The sequence below is a fragment of the Calliopsis andreniformis genome, chromosome 1, assembly GCF_051401765.1.
Source record: "Calliopsis andreniformis isolate RMS-2024a chromosome 1, iyCalAndr_principal, whole genome shotgun sequence".
Taxonomy (NCBI): domain Eukaryota; kingdom Metazoa; phylum Arthropoda; class Insecta; order Hymenoptera; family Andrenidae; genus Calliopsis; species Calliopsis andreniformis.
The window spans coordinates 12450395-12471379 of NC_135062.1; the positions used below are offsets into that span (position 1 = coordinate 12450395).

At 42.2% G+C, this 20985-nt stretch overlaps 1 protein-coding gene across 9 annotated transcripts in view; it reads right to left on the reverse strand.

The window, feature by feature from the left end:
• Positions 1-20985, reverse strand: part of Ph4alphaefb (prolyl 4-hydroxylase subunit alpha-1) — a 260485-nt gene that overhangs the window by 23883 nt on the left and 215617 nt on the right. For all 9 annotated transcript variants that reach the window (XM_076379861.1, XM_076379853.1, XM_076379870.1 and 6 more), the window contains one exon: positions 12230-12433. In XM_076379861.1, the coding sequence (XP_076235976.1) occupies positions 12230-12433 (204 nt within the window). The remainder of the gene's footprint in view (positions 1-12229; positions 12434-20985) is intronic.

The following is a 20985-nucleotide window of genomic DNA, read 5'->3' on the forward strand; positions in this document are numbered from 1 at the left end:
TATCGCCTGGTCCTTCGTTCGCAATCTTCCCGCGATTTAAACAATTTCAAAATGTTACACGTCGTAGTATGGGTCGTGATTAAATGGAAATATCTCCTTTGAAGCTGCTTTTTATGGTCCATCACTCTTTCCGTGATCTTTTATCGGGGTTCTGAAACGAGCTCCACGCGACTGTGTAAAAGAAGAGGCGAAAATGAAATACGAGAGAAAAGAGGGTGACAGGGGTGGCCCTGTGACGATGGAAGGTCAGGCGAATGGGCACTTGTAGTTAAACTCAATTCTCCTTTAACAAGGGGTGCACCGCCGAAGGCATCGACGGAATTCCAGCAATATCCAGGAATTCTTGCTCCCTTCGATGCCCTGGGACAAATCGACCGAGCGTATGGAATTTATAGCGGATACTTTCCTGCCCCAGACACGCTAAGTTTTTAATTTCGCCTTGGTACTATATTAAATTCGATGCACTGTATCGTATTCGGATTTTACGGGGCGCGGGATGTTCTCCATTCTTCTCGGTATTATTGAATCGTTTATAGGCTATTGGATTCTTAACGCGTAGTTTTATAACCTCCGTTATTGTAATTTCTGGGGCGATTCAAGATTCACTTGTTGAAGGATTGAGATTTCAGAATTTTAAGCCTTCAAATATTCAATCTCTTGAATACTCTCTACAAATCTTCATGTATCTCAAGAAACTAACCCAGTAGACCAATTTTAATCATTAGTATCTCAAAACTTGTCCACCATACTCACCAAAAAGACGACATAAGTATACTCAGTACAATTTCTAAAAACTGTAAACCATTTTTCAGAAACTGCATCACACTTAGAAGCTCTTCTCCCAACACTAAAGTATCATTACACGCTACACCTCAGAATGCACATGATGCTAACACAGAGATTATACATCACTACTTCCACTCACCTGAGACATTAAAACCTCCACGATGCTTCACGTAGAATACAGAAAGTATCTGCTACTCCCAAACATTAATCCCCTGCACCAGCCAACGTCGAGATACGTGTATTCTCTCAGACTACTAGCAATAGACAAGCCACCACCAATAGTCGTAGGAACATCGTTATCGTCGTGACAGCAGGAGGAACACAGTACCACGCGAAAGCTTCTTGACAATATCGACACCCGCGTGCAGTCATCCAAAACCTGTACGTTTCCACGAACACCGATACACTTCCAACGAGGAAATATGTACATATTCCTCGAAGAAAGGACTCGTTGCACCCCACGCTTCGGGAAAACCAATACTTCCGTCGCTGGGAGTCGATACTCGGGTAACGGAGAGATATTACAAGGCAACATTAGCGTCCTCGGTTGGGTATCGTCCTTTCTTATTGCGCTGTGGGCGGAAACTTCTATCGGTTGGCATTACGTTTCCTGTCCTCCCCCTTCTCCATTCATATTTATATAGCGGTCTGGCGGAAAACGAGTCGCTATGTATCGTGCGTTCAGCAGCAATGGCCCCCGTGATTCTTGTTCTCGAAGCCCCATCCTTCTAACCTTCTATGTTCGATTTAGAGAAGGATTCATCTGTGTTTCATGTCCATTTAGACGCTCAACACCTCGAGCCTTTGTAGGTACCTATTCTAGTAGAATCTCGATTGAGACGTTCAATGTGGTACTAAAAATCAAAGAGTCTCTGGTAACGAAAATCGATCCTTAAAGCTATTGCTTCATAATATCCTTTGAAATATTGCTTCACAATATTTTTTAAAATATTGCTCCACCTTATATACTACCTTAAGACATTTTGTTGTATCTCTTACGGTTCATCTTTTATAAAGCATTAGAAATCTAAGATTGTAGGATCGCAATCTTAACCACTCTTAAATATATCAAAGGCTAGATTTGTCACACCTTGTACCCTATACATGTATCGCTTCTCTTATCTATTATATAGAACAAAGATTGATGCCCTCATGCTTTCAGCGATTATAATCTAGTCTATATCATCCTTAAGAGCAGCTGAGGGGAAAAAGCCACGAGTGCATAGCAAGACGAAAATCGTGACAGCTAAAGAGGTGTATCTCGAATGGTACCATATTAGGGAGGCACGAGTCGTGTCCTGGGTACCTCCATTTCCGACCCAACGCCATAACGATGCATATCCCTCCGACGTTGCGGAAGATTGCCGCAATAATTTTCGTGGCTCGTTGCTTCGACATTTTCCAGCGACTGGTACACACATCCCTCGCGGTGTATCGCGGCGACCGGAAGTCGATTATAACGTAACAATTTAGCTGGGACGCGATCGACAACAAATTTCAGGGGATCTGGAGGGTCGACTCCCCTATTAACGGTCCATGTACTCCGTGGGGGCTTTTGCTTCCCCTGCAGAATGGTTTTGTGGTTCCTATTTTCAAGAGCAATATTTTAGGAGATGAAGAGCTGAGGATGATGGAGACGCTAGGAAGAGTGGCCTTGGGTTTCAATTTTTTTTATAGATTGCTGATTTATTTTGCGATCAGATGCTTTTGTGATATCACTGTCTTTGAGTCTCCAAGCCTGAGGATTACCCTGTATCTATTAAAATCTAGCGATCACCCTACTCATTGAATTTTAGAATTTCCAATTTTACATTTCCAATCATCGACTCTAAGATATTCTTCGCGAGGATCACGCGTCTAAACGTTGGCCGCCTGAATTATCTCGAGCTCCTTGAATTTCCTCATCGTTCTGAAACTTCCCCCAGTAACTGACTTACGCTCCGTGAGATCCTTCCATCCTTCGAAAACGAACCCCTCAGCAGGCAGCATCGAACAGAATCGAGACCCAACTTTTTCCTAATTGCATCGCGCTTATCGCGATACAGCCTCGAAGCCTCTGCAAGTCTGTCCAGCGCGATATCTCGCTAATTGAAATTTCCGCCAGCAGCTACGAACAGTTAGCCAAGCAAAAATTGGATAACACTCCTCCACGAGATTCGATCTGACTTTACCTAAAAGAAGCCTGACTTTTCCTCGATAGAGGAGTTCGCAGATTGATCGTCGATTAATTAGGATTCGTCAGCGATCAGAGGGGGATGATTCTGTCAGCAGGTAGCTGATAGCGCTCGTGATGTCGCGCGCTATGACGACGCAGGATGATACAGGCCTGCATTGTCGTTAACGTGGACACGTAGACGGGGATGACACGTACGCGGCTAATGCGCATCTTCGATGCACAACTTGCATCCCTCTGTGTATACGTTTGCCCGTAAGTACGACGACAGCTTGCGCCCGTCTGCCAGGAGGACTCCACTTGCTAGACGATGTTTTGCAGCGTGTCAGCGTGACGAGAGGAGACCTCGATAAAATTACGACGAGGACTGTTAACCGGGGAAGGATACGCTATGCTGCTTGGGATAGAGTATAGAGTACAGAGCAACCTCGAGAGGGCTGCTTCTGAGGCCTCTAAGAATGAACAGGGTGATGAACGCCTGAACCAGGCGTTTTCGTGAATTTGGGGATGATACTGAAGGATTTTGGTGTAGGTGGAGCCTTGAGAAGGTTTTGGTGAGTCTTGTTAATATTTTTTTTGCATTTTGTTAACCCTTTGGTACTAGAGTTACTTATACGTAGTAGTGTATTTTTAGATGAAAGTACACAATTAATATACTCGCATCGTTTACTTAAATCCTATAAATATTGAAGTCATTTATTCTGAAAAAATATTAAGCTACAGCACGTATTTTCTATTTAGCTTCTGGATTGCCAAAGAGTCGTCCCGAATAGTTCATCGATTCATATTATCGAAAAGAGGAGAATTATGACGAGTTCCCATCTATCAAAAATTGGAAATTGAGGGAAAGGAGGAACGTGATCTCCCTCTGCTTTTATATTCATCCTTCCCTTTTCGTTCGTTCGATCGCCATTAAAGTGTTAACCGCGTGAAAAACGAGTTCCCCCATCGTTTCAAGACATGAGCCCTTAACGAGTCAATTCGCACCAAAATTTTTTTAATCACTATAACAAAGCACTCGATGATCTGATGCTTTTTCTATTTTAATTGCAATTGGTTTTTATCGATTTTGTTTTTAATTCTACCAGTTCTATCTTGAACTTCTGTTATCGTTCAGTTTCAGTGTAATACCAGCCACTGTTATTCGGCAACAGTCTCTGTTTTCCGTCTGGTGAATTTGCATCGAATCACTATTTCACGCTCCGCGGCCGCACTACGACCTCTTAAAGTCTCGAACTTTGATCTTTCCCTTAATTGCAGGTAGTAAGTTCTAGTAGAGCACCTGCTATTCCTGTACACAGTACAGTCTAGTAATTATCGTCCACTTTAACATGTCAGAGGCTGCAGTGGCTAAAACTCCACAGAAATCACTAATTATTAATTATCAATCGTGAACTATTTTTACTCTCCATTCTGGCACCGAGAAATTCAAGCACAAATCTCACCAAACTCCAGGAAAAAAAATAAACACCCTCTCTTTGGTTACTCCCTTCACTAAAACTTTCCCTCAAATTAAAATTAAAAAAAAAAAGAAAAACGCCAGTTTTTCTCTCGAAGAGCACGGTTGATAAAGAATTAACGTGTTCAACTAATTTCACGCGTCATTTCGGCGCGCTGTTCCCCCGCTGGAAAACAAGAAGGTATTTCCAACCCCTCGAAAAAGAAAGACACGACCGTGTTACGTGTCTCGATACACGGGAACAACTTTGTTCTACCCTTTGTTCGTTCCGTTCGACACGCATTCCCCAACGAGATTCAAACCAGCCAGTTTAATCGAACGCGTGTAAAGCATGCTACAAGCTCCGACTAAAATTTCACCGATCCGTTCAAATGGGGAGCGTAGAGGGAGAGGGTGGATTGACTTCGTATCGCGTTGAGGATAATTGGCGATCGATCTCGCGGATATACGGTGTGTCAGTAACTTAATTTCACAAATACGCAATTTTTATATTTTTCAAACTTGAAACAAGAACAAACAGAGAGTTTTAGGGAGAAAAGATTCAGAGTAGATATTAATAGAATATAGAATCTAGTGAATATTATTCAATTTCAGATAAATATATCATTTTAATTTTTATTTAAGTATGTGATTTGTATTTGCTAAAATATAATTATTAGGTTGAGAATTTTGGAGATTCTGGAATGTTATGCTGTTAGGTTGCTGACACCGTGTATATGCGTGAAAATGTAGAGTCAAGCAAGGGTCGCGTTCGTTAAATTTTTTCCCGCCAGTGAAATTTCCAATTAAACACCAGCGAACGTTCCTCGTAGTCTCGAGGGAGAACTCGCCTGAAATTCGCAGAATGCATAACCACGACAATTTCGTTCGATCCCCAGAATTTCGCAGGTCTGACGACGCCAATCCTAGGGAAGAATTCTATCGTTCGAAGACTGTCTTTCCTTGCTGGTACTTTTTCTTCATCGACTAAACTTTCTCAATACAAACTTCAATTGAAACTTGAAAGCATTTTTCTTAAGCACTGCGCGAAAACAGTTGGAAAACTGTATCGACTGTGAAACAAGTAAACGTAGTATTATATTAGCTATGAGAGTTCTACTCTATTCTGAATTTAATGGCAGGAAAATTTGGAAAAATTCCACTCTGTAGAATATTATGAAAACGAGATGCAATATTACATTTGAATGAAAAAGGAAAGATTCTCAGATAATATTGTGGAAATATTGTGAAATTTGCTCCATTCGTGTCGCTTTGAATCTCCATTCGTGTTGCTCCAGCGCTGCCAATTTGTGAAATCAATTGCATTAAAGAATATAAACCACTCCATCGTTCTGACGTTCCACTCGCTTAGTTTTTTTAATCACAGGAAGTGCTGCTCGAGCACTAACTTTGCTTTTCGAATATTCCTCGGTCTCAACCCAATGATTCACATGGCAGCGTCGGAATTGAATCAAAGCCGCCACGGTCGAATAGTTTGTAACCGAGTCTGCAAAACATTCGGTCGCAAATTTTACGAACGAGCAACAATTCAATTAAAACGTGCCCCGCCTGGATGCTCGAAATATTTCGGGAACGAGACTCTGAAATTTGTCGACGCTGTTATAAATAACGCTCGATTTCATCTCGCTTGGATTTGATCAACTCCGATATCGAATTAAATCGAATTCGACGGTCGAGCACTCGTTCGCGCCACGTTGATCGTAATCACCAGACACCTTTATTTTTTCTTTTTTTTTTCCACTGCTAACATTACATCATCAGGAGCTGTTTGCCCCTCGTTTGAAAAGTTCCTGATGTATTTTAAGATAGAGAAAATTCTCACTGAAAGAGAAGCTAGCTTCTTCATTTAAGAGATTCGGAGCAATACGAATGGAGATTTAAAGGGACACGATTGCGCCAATTTTCACACTTTTTCTGCAGAATTCTGCAAGGAACCCACTTTTTCTTTTTACGTAAATATAGCATAGTGTACAGTTAGCATATTAGGCATATAAAAATAGTATTTTTGAAAATCTAAAGGAAGTAGAATTTTAATAACTATTTAATCGTTACTAAATTTGTCTGTTTCGTAATTCATACCGAACTCTACTACTTTCCTTTGAAATACACTCGAATTTTTTCGAAAAAAATCTCAAAGCTCTTCTTCACTAGCACTTGCTACTATAGTTAAATCTTTCGTTCACGTTCCCCACGAGTGTCCTTTATTAAAACTTAAGGTAACCCTCCTGAGCTAACGCGTAATGAGTACCTCGCAGAACAAAGTGGGAGAAAATTGTTTCCGAATTTGATATCGTCAGTAATTTTCTGCCCCATATCTCGGTTCCTCAATAATTAATAATTACTCTGCATAGGCTTTAATGATAACACGAAAATTTCACAATAAAGGTATTTCGAGGGGAACTCTTGATGAGTATTCGTGGATCCCTATTTCGTGCGAGAATCGCTTCGCGTTTAATTGTTCCTTTTCGGCTGAGAAGCCAACCGCCCCGAAACTCGATTCCGCCTTTGATAAGGATATCGTTGAAACAGAGATTCAGGGACGGTGGAGATCGGTTCCCTATGAAACGACTTGTTTCGCGTTAATTTCGCCCATAATAGTTGAAATACGCGAAAGGAGCAATTGATTGCAGCGTTTTCGAGCAACTCCAATTAATACCTTTAGCTTTACCGAGGTTCCTTTTTTAAGGAAATCAGTTTCATCGATTTTTTGTCTACTATATTGCATACATCACTAAAATATCAGATATTTTCCAGAAAAAGGAGAATTAAAAAAGTAACCCTGCTATATTGCTCTTGAAAGCCTCTTGATTCTTGACATCAGGATTATTTAACAGAGTTAATGAGTTTGGGAAGTATAATACCAGAGTTCGCGAATTGTACGGACATTCAATTTTCTAGAAATTGTCTGCTCGTGTATCTGTTCCCATACTCTTCTTAGTATTCGTGAAAAAATTCACTAAGGATGACAAAAAGTCTGTACACTATTTGCAGTCTCTGTATACGAAATTTCCACAAATAAATATATAAACAAAATAAAAAAAATTATTCTCAGAAACAAGAATCACTATTCCATCCAAAAGGACCCAATGAACCCAGAATTAAAATATTGAACTCAAAAAATTCTGCGTCACCCTGCACAGCATCACAATCCGCTTCTTCGAAAGCCCTTGAAAATTAGCTTCTTGAAAATTCGAAGCCCACGCCTCGTCGAAAATTCTCGAGGAAGGTGCTCCTTGGAAAAATCCCCATCGAATATCCCCAGATCCCGTCTTATCGGATGAGGCAAACTCTTGGCCACGATTCCACAGAGGTTGGATCGATTAGCATTCCAAGATCGAGCGATCGCGCAGGGGCGAAGTATCGGTTGAATTAGGGACGATCTTTGAGGGTTCAGGAGACAGGTTATCGAGAAGATACTAGCTGGCGTTATCGCCAGTCGGACGGCTTGGATCGTTTCGCGAAGTCACGCGTGAAACTTTCGAACGCGAAATTCCGATCAGACGGTTTGCTGGATATTAAAGGGGAATCCGTCGTTGTTCGCGAGAACTTCCGATGGAATCTGTTGTACGTGGGGCCAGAGGCTGGCTCGGAACGTACCAACACTTTCCCGAACCTCCCTTTGCGCGATATTCTTGAACGGCTCGACGATAATTTCCTCCCCTAAGGCAACGATCGCTATCCCAGCCCCTTCCATCCCGCGACTGTTTTTTGTTAATTACTCGCCTCGGAGTTAAGTCGAGCGAAACAGGGGAGGAATGAATTAATTGATCGGTAATCGAGTTACCTCGATATCGTTTTTTTAAGGGCCAATTTGCTTCGCTTAATGAGGTGGTAATTTTTATTTTCGACCGTCCTCGAGTGGGTAATCGAATTAACGAGATGCAAAAATCTGTTGCAGGATTTATTAGAGAATCTGCGTGAAACAGAGACGACGGGGAGGAGCTTGGAAATTCGTTTCAACTTTTTAATTTGAGGTGAGTTTTTTTCTTGAATTTTTTAGTCGTTTGTTGCGGGGGATTTTTTTTTATGAAGGTTTAATTTATATTTTGCGTGCTTGATGGCGGAGAAGCTGGGATTTTTTTCTGGTCTTCGAGCATGACGTTTAGAAGCAAGAGTTATTTCACTCGTTTTTTAGTTCACTTTCGATCATTTACTGGTGAAAACGTTGAGCGTCGAGCATGACACGATGTAGTGCTCTCGGAAGAGGTTCGAAGGACCTTTCAGAAACATTCCGCGTATTTTTATCTGTGTATTGGAAACGATAATACGGGCGCAGTTTTTCATGAAAATCGTCGAAGAAATATCATCGAGACTCTTCGAGGGGAATAAATTGCATTTTATGGAATAAATATTTTGTTTCGCTGCTTTGGCTCCAGTAAAATACATATATCCGTTTCCATTTTTTGTCAAAAACCATTTACTTGATAATATTTTATTTTTTGATTCAATAAGTTTACTCAGATCCTCATAAATTTACGTGTAACCATTAGTGACTTAACTCTGAAGGGTCCTTCGAAAGGCTGACGTCTATGGACTTATGAATATATTTTCTTTATTCTAGAAGATTTGTATTTCATTGTATATTTTATAAAATACAAATTTTCTAACAATAGATAAATTCTCACTTATAATGTATTTTAACTAAATTCCTGTTATTTTAACAAAATGAAGAAAAAGTAGTAAGATCCTGTAGGAAACTTAAGTTTGAAAACACTGAACTTGAGTTAGTCTGGCTTTCAGGTACATAACTTTTGGTTCCATTTGTTTAGTACCTATGTATCCTCTTTTGCAATTAGAAATGCTTCATTCTCGAAGGATAAAATGTCCATTAATAATTTTCGAACACCCTATATCAATTTTCTTCCTCTTGTGAAATCGACCTGACAACAGCAGTCAAGGCGAGAACGAAATTGAACAAAATCGGTGAATGGCGCGCGTCAATCGCGCCCAGCACGTGACTCGATTGCGATTAGAGAGTCTGAATGACTGTCGAATGCACGTGTACACGAGATCGTAAAAAGTCTCGTGATTCGTCCGTTTGTCCGGGACGTATTTTTCCTCTCACGCTACGAACACTATCGCAATCTCGTCGAGCGTCCACTTCGTCGTCAACGATAAACAAAAATTCAACCGAGTCTCGTTATCACCACGTAAACGCTCTGTGGCCATCTTTCAGTTCATTACCTTCGTACCAAATTACTTCGTTTATTTAATTATTTAATATGCGCGAATATTCGGAGGGAATATCGAGATCCCCTGATTCACTGACTCAAATACAATAAATATCGAAAGCGTAATCATTTCCAAATTAGTAGTAATTGTTTAACTCCTCCTGGTCTGATATTTTCAGGCTATGATAGAAAGTCTTCTTTAAACACTTTACTTATCAAATTATTAAACTTATAATAAAATTCCTAATAAAGCGTTAAAGAACTCATGTTTATATAACATTTCTTCTTATCTGCACTCGTAGTTTCGTAGTTAATTTAAATCTGAGACACCCTGTACATGAATGGAAAAGGATACTGGAACAGATTCCTCAAACGAATGAAGATATCCTTAAAACGCGAAACGAAACAAGTGGCAAACAAAAATGGCCCAAGTTACCCCATTCGACAGCGCAATTCCCCAAACTCTTCTCCCATCTTCCGTCTCGCAGCGAGTAATCGCGCCGTTGGCGAATTAAAAATAGAAGGGACAGGCCATGACCGCGGAAATATTGCAGCGGCACGAGCGGAACCGTAGCGAAGGGAACCAGTTTCCTTCGAGGAGGAGCACTCGAGATAGGGATTCGCCGCGATCCAGGCCACGTTCTTAGCGTTTCTTTTTTTCGCCCTGCCCCGCGGCCCTCTTATTTCCCCCGTTGCCCTCGAAATGGCCAAGGCATCGGTATCGAGTCGGGCAACGCGCCAAATCACACCCCGGGGATGATAAAAGGAAAGAAAAAAAAAAGAAAACGAGCGAAAGAGGCAGAGGAGACTGTCGTGAAGAGAGAAAGAAAGCGTCGGGGAAATCTTTTTTACATTCCTGCCCGTATTTTTGTCGCCGCGACCCTCGGGGGAGAAAAAACGATCGACCGCGACACGCCGCGAATACGAAATCACTGGCCGTCGAAGTTAATATAAAATTGAAAATAGAGGAGGACTCTTTTTGGCCTTTTTTCGCGGGACGCAGCGGCTAGAATTTTTAGTGGTTCCAAGTGGAAACATTTTTGGGGCATTTTTTTCTTTTCTTTTTCGTTAATTTCCAGGCAATTTGCGGCGCGTGGATTGTACTTCGGAGAGGAATTCAGAGATTGTAACTGGAAAATGTGAACAATATCCTTAAGGATCGCAAAGAGTACATAAATTTACGATTATATGCAGCGATATAGTTTCACGGTGAACGATCAGCAGGACGTAAAATTATATTGGGCTATTTCTAAGAGTATCATCCAATAGTCCGGAATAACCGATAATCCAGCGCTGCACTCGAATCCCGTTTCGGCGTCGATCCCACCCCCGTATAATTGCCCACTCCGAATTCACGAGAATTTACGAACAGGTACTCGGCATTAATGTCCCTTCTCACAATAATGTCAGCGGCGTTTAATATCGTGCAATTAAGCTTCCCCCTGTTCCGCGATATTATATTAGCCCAACGCTTGGCCTCCCACCGAGAGATTCCATTTCCTCGATTCCAATATTCGTAAGAAATATCTACAAGATTTATTTCACTGCAAACAAACCCGCGACTTGGGGCTCCTATTCACGTCCAGTTTCTCAGAATAAAAGCACAGTAGGTATCTAATGATTACACAGGGGATGTTTACGCAGATTCCTATTTTCATACGTAAAAGTAGAGAAATGGGATTTGGTGCAGAAACGTCTACAGTCTGTTAATGATAATTTCGCAAAATTTACGGAATTAGGTAATAGAAAAATACCTTAGTTAGTTTCAAAAGTGCCAAGTAATAAATCAAGGTCCTACTGTATCACCAGAAATCATCGTCTAAATTTCCCTGACCCACATATGGATCGTAGGACCATGATCATATTAATTATCAAGGCTCAAACGTTCTCTGATCTAATTTCAGAAAGCCACAAGCTTATCCTCTCAGTCTCTCAGTAAATTTAAAAAAGCAAGTGCCCGCAGAGAAAATTCGGGCTAAGAGTCATTAGCGCGGGGAATTAAAGAGCCAGGACACGAGATGTTCTCGCGCGAGGGGGTTTCAGTGTGCCCTGTGAAAATATTTTATCGACGGACGCGCGATGTTTACCCAGAGTCGGTTCGCGACGTCTCTGTATTTTCTTCGACGTCTCTCTCGCGTTTCCAATACATTTCGACGGGTCAGGGAACCCTCGAGCCAGGAGAGGAGGAACGAGTTCTGGTGGTTTCTCGTTCCGCAGGACGCGAGGATATGAGGGACCCGAGCCGCTCCTTTGAGTGCTTGTCTTTGACACGACGATATGCCACGGCTCTGTGCGCGTCTGTGAATTTCAGTTTCTTAATAGAGACCAGTTTTCAGATTACTGTGTTGCAGCTAATGGGAAGAGTAATTCGGGGATGTATGATCTCGGTTTAGAGGGTTTGGCGAATGGAGCGATACGTGGTTTGGGATTAAAGGTCTGTGTCTGAATGTTGCAGAGAATTCTAAACACCTTCGTAAAACACTGCACGTGTATTCTGCTGGTTTTACGATAGTTAACAGTGAGCATATCAAGATGAGGTTCTTAGGAAATATTACAAGAAAAAGAGGAATATAAAAATACAGAAAAATAGCATTTATAGTTTCACTTTAGTTAAGATAGATACCAACTGATGATACTCACTTTCTGAGAGTAGCCAACCGCTCCTCCTGCGCCTTAATAAACCCGTTCAGCGTGTCAATGAGCACTGCCTCGGTCTCCAACAGTTCCTCCATGTCTGCCAAGGCAGTGTACAGCTCTGCACCACAGCCTGTGAGTGTCGTCATCGCGATCAGAGTCGCGACGACGGCCACCATCGTCCCTCTGCTCCTCATTCTCTTCACAGTGCTGAAATCAGTAAACATCATGATTACTAAGAGACTGCTGAAACAGGTAAACACTATGTATCTATTAAGCAGTGATTTTCATAGGTCAGCCACCCCCTCTCCCAATACAGTGTTCTCTGACGAACGAGGCTCTGACAACTATGTTTGAACTTGTTTCACTGATACGATAAATACTTTGGACATATTCATCAGAGCATCAGCCCTTCAGAACACGTATCCTGATAATAATAGGACTGTAACTTCAGCCTTATCCAAACCAATAAGGAAAGATTGTGCGGATGCTGGTGGACCTCTATTAACCGAACAACTCGACCATCCGAATTTCCCTGTTCTCCCAGCGATTCGGTTAAACGAGGTCCCGCTGTACTCGATCCCCTCTCGTTTCCTTTCTTTCATCCCGATTGTTCCATCGACCTGCATTTCCCTCGCGTAAAAAGCGACACTAACGAGGATCAAATGAAGATAGATGGCTATCAATTAATCACTCTCAGCGAGGAAAAAAAATTTTCGTCGATTGATTCGAACCGTCGTAGTTGCGTGCTTAACGCGACCCCCAACCCCTGGCTCGAATAAAATATCAGGCTCGCAGCGGCGTCGATGGATTTATCGATGGGTCTCGTTTCCATCGGCGCGCCAGGCAAAAGTCGTGCAAGCTTTAATCACGATTCGCTTCGATTCGATTATCGCGACTCGTCCAGGGGATTCGCGATGTTTCGAGTGATCAGAGATTCGACGTTTCCCCTTCCTTCCTTTTTTCCCCTGCCCTCCGCTTTTTCACTCGCCCGCTTTTCCCTCGGAGTATCCAGTTTCACGGCGATGTTGCATTCGGGAGGGGAGAAGTTTGATAAAAGTTCCCTGATTGCATTAACGCTCGAAGTTTCTCGTTCGCCTTTGTTCGCCGCCTCGGGTTTCGCCTAACTTTCCGATACGTCTCTTTTCCCTCCGTCCCGTGGCTGTTTGCCGATTACGCGGGCCCGTTTAATTGAACTGAATATGTAAACGTCTCGACTGAATCGTACGCGCCTTGAATCTAGCGGTGATAGGGATAGGACGAGGCCAGGGACCTGCGGCGAACTTTGAACGCGAGGGAAATTGATATCGTTGTGCCTACTCGTGCAGGATTGTTGGCTGTGACATACAATGGTATGCATGCTCTTTTGGGAAACCGTGTCACGTAGTGTTACGTTCTTTGGGGACTTTATATCATTGCGGTGGATTCTTTTGGGATATACCATCGCCTTGTGTTGCAGATCTTTTTGGGTGAAGTGTTTTTTATGTAATCAGAGGTGCTCTCAGTTTAATTGTGACAGGTTGTTATACTATGTTTTAGTACTGGATTTTAGTTTCGGTGGACAGAGGTGTGGGGAAGCGGGATTTGGAAATTGGGAAAGGTAGAGGGATTTTTGGGAATTAGAAAATTTGAATATTTCATTATAGGGGATATCTGGATATTTCGATGTTTAGAATTTTTGAAAATTTCAATATATGAATATTTGAATTTTTAAATATTTGAATAATTGAATTTTTAAATATTTGAATAATTGAATTTTTAAATATTTAAATATTTCAGTACAGTGGATACTTGGATATTTCGATATCCAAAATTTCTAAAAATTTCAGTGCATGAATATTTGAAAATAGGAAGATTTGAAAGTTGTAACATCGTTCTTAACATTACCCCATACTGAAAGAAGCACAATACCCATGTGGCTAATATCCCTCAACTTCTTCTCGCCACGTTCCAAATCTTTTTTCGCTTCCACGGCCGCGAATAATGGCACGAACCGCTAGCCATCTCCGAAAACATTAAAATTCACCGCGACTGCTGCATCGTAAAATTCTTTTCAAGAGTAATTCCCAATTCCGCGCCACGTTCCAGACGTTCCTTAACAAAAGTGTCAGACCGGGAACTACTTATTTCAAACTCCACCTCTGTGACCGCAAACACTGCATACCATGAGCCCACACCCTCTGAGATACATGTAAATCCCTATGTACATTCAATACACGATTATTCCCAAAAGAACTTTGCATCAGAATATCATGAAGCAGGCATATGATTTCTTATGAAATTCGATTCGACTAGAATGGTGGGTCAAGGTAAATGTCTCAATAGCTGGTTGTGTGCTGATATCTGAACACTAATAATAATTGTATTTAACTTGAAGCTTAAATTCTAATGAAATTGAAAAGAAAAAATAATAGTAAAACAAATTCCTCTGAAAATTAAAGAAAATTTCTCTCTACCAATTTTCCCTTCCCAAGTCTCATGTCTTTTCTTGTATTTATTCTTCTCTAGGCCAAACTTGGATAGCAATCAATTGTTTCCCGATTATTTCCTAAGATCCTTAATTACTGATTAAATTTTACTTCAGCCATAATCTTTAATTATTAATCAGTCTACATTCTGGCCAACTCTGAGACGTTTACGCCGTCGTTTCGAGCTCTCGAAGTTCCCCGAACTGGAGGATGAAACTTGGAGGAGCCGCAGCGACTTACACCTGCCCGATCGACGATTTATTCCGTCACGCTCGCCCGCGAACTTCCGCCCCGTCGTTCCACTTCAGCCCTCCTACTTTCCCTCCCCTCTTCAGCCACCCCTCTCGCCTTCTTTGTTCCCGTTTCACGGACACTCGAAAGTTCAAAAGCGGTCGCTCGAGCACGCAAAAGCACCTCGCGAAAGGAGAGGCCGCGAGCGCTGAAAAGGGCTCCAACAAATTATAAACGTTAATCGAGGCTCCAGTCGGCGACGAGGGCAAAGGCCAAGGGATGTTTTTTGGAAAGTTTCGGTAGCCTGCTTTCGACTTTTGATGATTCTTCTCAGGGGGTGTGTTCCCCTTGAAAACGTTTGCTGCGCGAAGGAGATCCAGGGGCGGTGGTCATTTCAAAGGCAACCGCTTTAATTTTACTTAATAGTTTTAGACGCCGGTTTCTGCACCTTTTCAGTGACTCTGGGAAACATTCACGAGTGTTGGTCACTGGCAAATTGGTCTGAGAGGATTAATATTCTCGGTTTGGAGTCGATCGAACAGATTGCTTCCAAAGGGGAGCACTGATGTTCTGGGATAAATGTTTAAGAATCTGAAGTTTATCGAGCTTGAAGTTCATTTTAATTCAACGATGGTAGAGAGAAAATTCCTGTGGGTTTCTTCTTCCACAAGTTCTTCAAGTATAATCTTCAGTTTCTGTATCTTCAGATTCGAAGATTTCCGAATCTGGATACTTGAGAAAAATGACATTACCTTTAATGGTACCTAAATCCTGCATATCTTACACTCGAGAAAATCTCCCCAAGAAAAGGAACATATCGAAACAAAAAACAGTGCATCTTCCAAGCCCGAGCAGGTTCTTAAGAACCACTTCCCTCAACTTCCCCGATAAAAAGTTAACTCGTCCCATTATTTCCATCTCGAACGAAAAAAGACGCGGCTCCCCAAAACAAAATCAGTCTTCGTCCACGAGCAACCGTCCCCGACGAGATCCTCGGGAGCGAGAGGGCGGAAGACAAAAGGAGGAAATGGAAAAATAAAAAATCACGGTCTTCCCCATTGTTCGTAGGGGGTGGGTCGGCGGTGGAGCAGTTGGCGGCGGTTCGAAGGCAGAGATCCTGTCGGGTAGCGCGAGGGGTCCTTCAACATTTTACGAACTTTCGGAAACGGCTCTTCTTCGGTTTCAATGGCCCTTCTTTAAGCTTTTTCATCCAGGAAAAACGAGGGGAGCCGCCTCGCCGATGGAAACGAGCCGAACGCTCGAGCGTCGAAACGTTCCGAGGGACAAAAGGCCTCGTGCCACTTGCCCGCGGAAAATACGCCCTCGACGCTGTTCGAACAGTCGCGGTGGTGGATCGGGGGCGGGTCTGCGACTGGTTTCTGTGTCGAGCCGCCGTAAATTTAATAATTTCTCCGTAATTCGCCGCGGCGCGCCGCACTTTGACCGACACTCGTTTCACGTGCACCACCAGCGGCCATCGGACGCTACCCTCCTCACCTGTGGCCGCTGCCACGCGGGAATGCACGCTGAAAACCAACGCTAACAGCATTTTCGACTGTTGTTGGAACGAGGTTACTGACAGGCTAATCGCTCAGTGCTGCTCAAAGTTAACTGGACTTTGTTCGTTGGGCGGGGGACGGTTAGGGGGGTACAGATTTGGCGTTGGGGTGGGAGGGAAGATTTATGAGGGTGGAATGGTGTAATTTTGTTTATTGATTCTCTTTTTTGGGGAGAAGTGGAAAAATATTTGTGAGGGGGTGGGACTGGAAATATTTTAGAGGGTAGAAATAATGAAGAAATGAAGAAATGGGGAAAAACATGTATAAGTGAGTGAAAGAGTATGTATGGATGGGTGAAGAAATGAAGAAATATGTATAGGTGAGTGAAGAAATGAAGAAATGTGTATGAATCAGTGAAGAGATGAAGAAATGTGTATAAATCAGTGAAGAAATGAAGAAATGGGGAAAAACATGTATAGGTGAGTGAAAGAGTATGTATGGATGGGTGAAGAAATGAAGAAATATGTACAGGTGAGTGAAGAAATGAAGAAATGTATATAAATCAGTGAAGAGATGAAGAAATGTGTATAAATCAGTGAAGAAATGAAGAAATGTGTATAAATTAGTGAAGAAATGAAGAAATGCGTATAAATCAGTGAAGAAATGAAGAAAGGTGTATAAATCAGTGAAGAAATGTGTATAAATCAGTGAAGAGGTGAAGAAATATGTATTGGTGTGCGAAGAAATGAAGAAATGCTCATGGATTACTAGTATGGATTACTAGAAGAAATATTTATGCTATTTACAAATAACGAGGAGATGCAGAATAGGCGAAAAAAATGAAGAAACATGTATGAGTACGTGACTGATCAATTATTCGAGTCCTGGAGACTCTGGCAGAGCTTCCTAACTATTCCAGTTAGAGGATGAAGGGTTCTCACTAGGTTTCAGTTGGGAATCGTTCCTGAAGTTTCTCAGTGGAATTGGGGAGCTGAGACGAAGCTGTCGGATCACTTACGGTGGTCAATTTACTACGATGATGTCGTAGGGTTCGGAACCTGTTTAGGGGGTACATTCTACTTAATGTAAGGAGATCGATTAACTACAGAACTTGATGACATTACATTAGGCTATTGGCTTCCCTGCGACAGCTACTTGGTAAAGTTAATATAGAGGAGGGTTAATACAGGGTGCCTGGACAGCTCATGTACCAGAGATCTGAAGCAGAGCGAGTCTGCACAGAACGTCTACCTTTTACCAAGTAAGTAGCTTTAAGTTTGAATATTACATAAAGATTCGTGATCCAAGGCTTAAAGTATTGGTTCCCTCAAAAGGGAAGCCCCAGCTTGAGAAACCCTGCCTCTGATAATATTTTCAGAATAGGCTTCCTCGTCAAAATGCTACGCGCGGAACGCGTTAATTTATGCTCATGAACATCAATATTGTATTACTAGATCCATTAATTCAACACCCTCGTTACGAGTTTCTACGAATTTTAGCTGCGAATTTGCGGGAACTGGCAGGCAGGAACGCGCGAAAATTTCATCATAAAATTCGAAATTCAAATTGATTACTGGATCGTAACGGTGAACAGGGACTGCTACAGAATAAAATAAAAGACAGTAAATAAAATATCACTCCACTGTCTCTCCACTGCAATGACTGTTCTGCATATCGGATCCATTTCCGATTCTATTTCCTATTCTCCATCAATAATACCAACTGACCAAGTCATTATTAAACCATCATTAACGATTTTCACTAATTCTCAAAATATCTACAGTGGTATACCAATCAGAATCCAGCATCTCGAAGCTCATATCAAATCACTCTACTCCAACGCTCACCATGACTACCTCTAATTCTCCCTGAAAACCTCGAAAGACGCCTGATCGAAGGGAGCCAAAAACAAGAGGCGAAATCGGGAGGTGCATGGGTACCTGGAGCCTCGATGAAAGGACTGCGTTAATTAAGCGGCACCCAGAAGAATGGGCTCGCGACTCGAGGAGAGTGGCGCGCGACCACTGACGGAAATTAAGGTGTAAAGGGGAAGAAAGCAGCTGTGGCGAAGGGGCTCCGAAGAAAAAGCGACAGGACCGCGACGGGGGATGGGGAGCAGAGAAAAAGAGCAACGAGAGAGAACGACGTCGTTCTAGGTCACTCTGCTCGTCGTCGAAACGTTGCAAACTTCCACTATGTAAGGATTCCCTCGAATTCGCTCCCTTTCTTTGCGTCGCTGTATTCGCTGTAATTGAAACGAAGCTCTCGGTAGAGGCTGCGCCACTGTTTGTTTCTGTTGTCTTCTACTTTGAGGTTGTCCTTGGATCTTGAGGACCTTCGCTTCATGAGGAAGCTGCTGTATGAGAAAGAGGGTTATTTGGGAGGCTAGTGAAGGGAAGTTTTTGGGGGATCGAAGCTGGAGTCGATGGGGTACTGAAACTTGGGAAATCACTGTAGTATGGCGAAGGAAGTAGAGAACGAGAAGTGCATTTTTCTTTACTGTTGAGTCATCTTAGTCTTTGTAGAGGTCTAAGTCGTCTGTATCTCATCAAGGTCTGTCATCTGTTCCAACTTGTCAGTCTTTTTATTTTTGCTGAGTTTTGTTTGAAACAGAGTAAGTATCATCTAATTTCACCTTACTTCTTATTTTTCACTAAACCACCTAATTGCGACTGTGACAAATCCTAGCGATGTTCTCGAATAATCTGTGACCTTATCTACTCTTATCTCCCACCATCAAAACTTCGCAAATAAAGCAGCCAACTCTAGCGAACTTGACCCTCCATCCCTGATCCCACCAGGATTCACAAGATTCACAGAAAATCCCTACAACAGTCTCTTCAGACGATTCATCGCGCCCTCGAACAAAAGCTTAAAAAAAAAAACGAGCACCGTCAATGTCCCCCACAAGGGCCACTCGTCAAACTGTGAACGAACATTGTACCTCGTGTGTTTCTCGTTTCCAACGGTGGAAAACAAAAGGACCAGAACGAGGGTGGAAGGGCGCAGAATAACATTTTTCGTTGGCCAACGTTCCCAACTCGATACCGGAAACACATGTGAACAACGATGCACCTAAAAATCATGGCACAGAAAGGAAAAAAGTCCTGGAAAAACGGGGAACGAGAGGGAGGGGACACTGAAGGGGGATAGGTCGATCGAAGCTGGTTTTCAACCAAGCGCGGCAGCTTTTGTCACGTGTGCACGTGGTCACGTTCAATTTGCCTCGAAAGTTGCCTTGGAACGCTTCGATAGCAAAAGGCCTCGGGCTAATTTGCGGTCACGCGTAATTAGCGTCGTTAAGAGGAGGGGAAAAATGAATGAGAGAACTGACGTTCTGATGCTCGCTCCCTTGCAATTTCCCCTTCGTCTATGGGGAGTAGTCGTCAACTAGGGGTTGCTTGGGAAGTTTGAAAAGATATTTCTTTTTGTGAACTCATATCTTAGGTGTTCAATTATTTTAGGAAATAGTTTTCTTTAAATGAAATTAGAATCTAGTGATATCTAGGGTCTCTACTCTCTACTGTTTCTTCAGTTTTAAAATTAAAAATTGAATAGCTCATCCATCTCGATGTCTCATCAGTGAATATGGATTCAGTTCTCTTGAATCTCTCAGTCTCCTTCCCTATAAGCCATTCGATTCCCTTGTCTTCAGACACCGAGGAAAAAGGAACGAAAGGCCTAGCTCCCATGTCAAAATGGGAACAGAGATGTTCGACGGTCGAGCAGTGATAATAGAAAAGACAGGGTGTGTCACCGATACGGGGACTCCTGTCAGATCGTGGAAAAAAGACAGCTTTGTAGCTCTGGTGCGAGCTTCAAAATGGTAATTTCACGGTTTCACGAGCATTTTGCCCGCGGCCAATTTAATTCAGGACGGATGATCCACCCCCTGGTCCCTCTATCGCACCCTCCTGCTCCCTTATGTTTTCCTCCAGCTTTCTTCGCTCGTCGTTCCGTCGTGTCATCCAATTCTGCTTGTTCGAACTCGTTAACCTCGACTTCCCTAACTTCCCTATCTACCCCTCTTCATATCTCACCCCCTTTCCTTCAACAGTTTTTTACCCTCTCTGTAGGTACACCGTTTTACCGTTTTCGCTTGCATCATTTTAAATCGCTATTAAACCCGCGGGGACATTAGGAACCACTTGTTTCATCAGGGTGCTTCATTGCGGTCTATTCGAATATTTTTAAGTAGATTTATTTTTGTAGGCGAAGATTCTTTACTGGAATTTTTTGTGCAATGGTATTCTTCACTCTTTAATTTACTATTTTTTTTTTTAATTAGATTGATCTTAGAAACAGATCTGTGTCTTCTATAAATGCAAGTGCAGTGTATGTTCCTTAAGTAATTCTCTGATACAAATGCAATATATGGAGTGATTTGCAAAAAAGGTTCCTAAGAACACTTCTTGAATTTGATAATATTTTTAAATAATTTACACTAGCATTTTCCCATATTGCTGCACCCCCAACTTCCTCTGGAAGCAATGACCACATATTTTAGAGTACTTTGTACAGAGTGGAGAACTATTTCCCACATCTTTGAAGCTCCTATTCATAA